The 2,444-nt window shown below is 31.0% G+C and overlaps 1 protein-coding gene across 4 annotated transcripts in view; it reads left to right on the plus strand.

Moving 5' to 3' along the window:
* Positions 1 to 2,444, plus strand: part of LOC106469346 — a 58,059-nt gene that overhangs the window by 34,595 nt on the left and 21,020 nt on the right. For all 4 annotated transcript variants that reach the window (XM_013929835.2, XM_022397845.1, XM_022397844.1 and 1 more), the window contains 2 exons: positions 493 to 629; positions 1,791 to 1,889. In XM_013929835.2, coding sequence (XP_013785289.1) covers positions 493 to 629; positions 1,791 to 1,889 — 236 coding nt within the window. The remainder of the gene's footprint in view (positions 1 to 492; positions 630 to 1,790; positions 1,890 to 2,444) is intronic.

The raw sequence follows: 2,444 nt of genomic DNA on the forward strand, positions 1-2,444 counted from the left end.
ATTCCCATTTGTTGAATTTTAATAATAAATTATTTTTTGCATCCAGTAGAAATAATTGATGTATGAACAGTTTGGGTGCAAAAAATAGATATTACAACCATTTCAAAATAACCTATAGTGATTTTATGTTGGTATCACTTATTAATTTAAGTTACCTGATTGAAAATAGTTTTTCTGTATAGATATAACATTTTGGGCATAATAAGATAAACAACTGAAATGTAAACCAGTACAAAATAGTTATAGTAACTGTTTTATTTTTATGAGAAATAAATTAGTTTACCTTTAAGCTAGATGCTTAGTAATTGGAATGCTTAATACTTAATTGAACTGGTGTATTTAAAGAAAGGGTTAATCTGATAATAAGGTAGTTTAAAAAAATGGTTGGCAAACTAATTGCTAGAAAATTAGATTATTTTACCCTGTGAAGATTATGATTGTTAAGGAATAAACTAACTTCTGTATGCCTCTTGTTTTTATTAATCCTTATAGTTGAAGCAGGTAACAAAAACACTCCAGAAGCTTTACATTCCATCCACTCTCATCTTAAAAAGATTGAGAAAAATGTATCCATCCTAGGAACGGACTTTAAGAAGATTGTTAATGATATTTCCTCATTAGAAAAACAGGTATTTGCAATACACATATATTGGCTAAGTTTTCTGACTGATCAGATATTCATGACAAGCTTCACAACACACTGAATGTTTTTTACACTAATTATTCAGGTAAACAGTAGTTTTGAAGTATCTTTAAGTTTGTAATATGATTGTAAGGGAGGGGAGGATCAGGTACTGGTCATGTACACACAGTAGTTTTGAAGTATCTTTAAGTTTGTAGTATGATTGTAAGGGAGGGGAGGATCAGGTACTAGTCATGTACATGCAATAGTTTTGAAGTACCTTTAACTTTGTAGTATGATTGTAAGGGGGGATCAGGTACTGGTCATGTACATACAGTAGTTTTGAAGTACCTTTAAGTTTGTTATATGATTGTAAGGGAGGGGAGGATCAGGTACTGGTCATGTACATACAGTAGTTTTGAAGTACCTTTAAGTTTGTTATATGATTGTAAGGGGGAGGATCAGGTACTGGTCATGTACATACAGTAGTTTTGAAGTACCTTTGAATTGCAAATTATTCTCTCTCTCATATACACACACACACAGTTTTATGGTTTGCTAAAGGTAAACAGTATTGTTTACTATGTTGGACATTTCATTCTTTTCTACACTATTCAATAAAACCATCGGTAAAAAAGTTTCTATTAGTTTGGTAGGAAATATGTTTTGTTATTTATATGAAGTTTCAAAATATCTTAAATGTTTATTAGTCCTTGAAACATTATATGTAAATGCACTAAAGGTAAACAATATGAACATACTGTAGGTGGTATATGGAAATGCTACAGCTGTGTAAAATGTACTGGTGTATGTGTAAACTTTGTACTTGTGTTAAAGAAACTGCTGATATATGTAGGACCTTTGGTAACTAAGTTTTTTCACCTTTTAGTTTAAATTAAAAGGTATAGAAACAGTTCTTTAACTTTTGTTTTCAGATTGTTATTTATTGTATTAATTAAAATAGTAATTATGTTTACGACAGTTAAATTTTCTTGAATTTAAATACAGTCGTAAAGTTAAATCCTTAAGAGACACTTGGTAGTAATGTTACTTTTTAACAGGTTTGAACATAACTTGGTGACAGATACACTATTTACTTCATTAATTCAAATCTTTCAATTGTGATAATGGTATAACAGTGCAGGTTTATTTTATATTTTTATTTTAGGTAGAACAACTAAAGCAAACCACTAACAGTTTGAAAGAGAGTATAGCGGCAGCACCAGAAATTAAAGAGCTTCCTAAAGATGTTTCATCTCTTTCAGAAGTAAGAACTTATTCATATCTATTTTGTGCACATTATTCACCTGGACCAAAGTAGCTATAGTCGTAGAGATTTGAGGTTGCTGCATAGAAACCACAGTAAAAGATTCCGCAATCTTTCCCTCTCTTTCACTTTCTCCAGATCTTGTTTGAATGTTTATTACAGCAGAAATTATTTATTTTCTTATGACAAACAATGGTAAAGTAAGTTAAACACAAAGTCACAGTGGTAAAGTAAGTTAAACACAAAGTCACAGTGGTAAAGTAAGTTAAATACAAAGTCACAGTGGTAAAGCAAGTTAAACACAAAGTCACAGTGGTAAAGCAAGTTAAACACAAAGTCACAGTGGTAAAGCAAGTTAAACACAAAGTCACAGTGGTAAAGCAAGTTAAACACAAAGTCACAGTGGTAAAGCAAGTTAAACACAAAGTCAAAGTGGTAAAGCAAGTTAAACACAAAGTCACAGTGGTAAAGCAAGTTAAACACAAAGTCACAGTGGTAAAGCAAGTTAAACACAAAGTCACAGTGGTAAAGCAAGTTAAACACAATGTCACAGTG

This window comes from Limulus polyphemus, unplaced genomic scaffold (genome assembly GCF_000517525.1).
Source record: "Limulus polyphemus unplaced genomic scaffold, Limulus_polyphemus-2.1.2 Scaffold3437, whole genome shotgun sequence".
Lineage (NCBI taxonomy): Eukaryota > Metazoa > Arthropoda > Merostomata > Xiphosura > Limulidae > Limulus > Limulus polyphemus.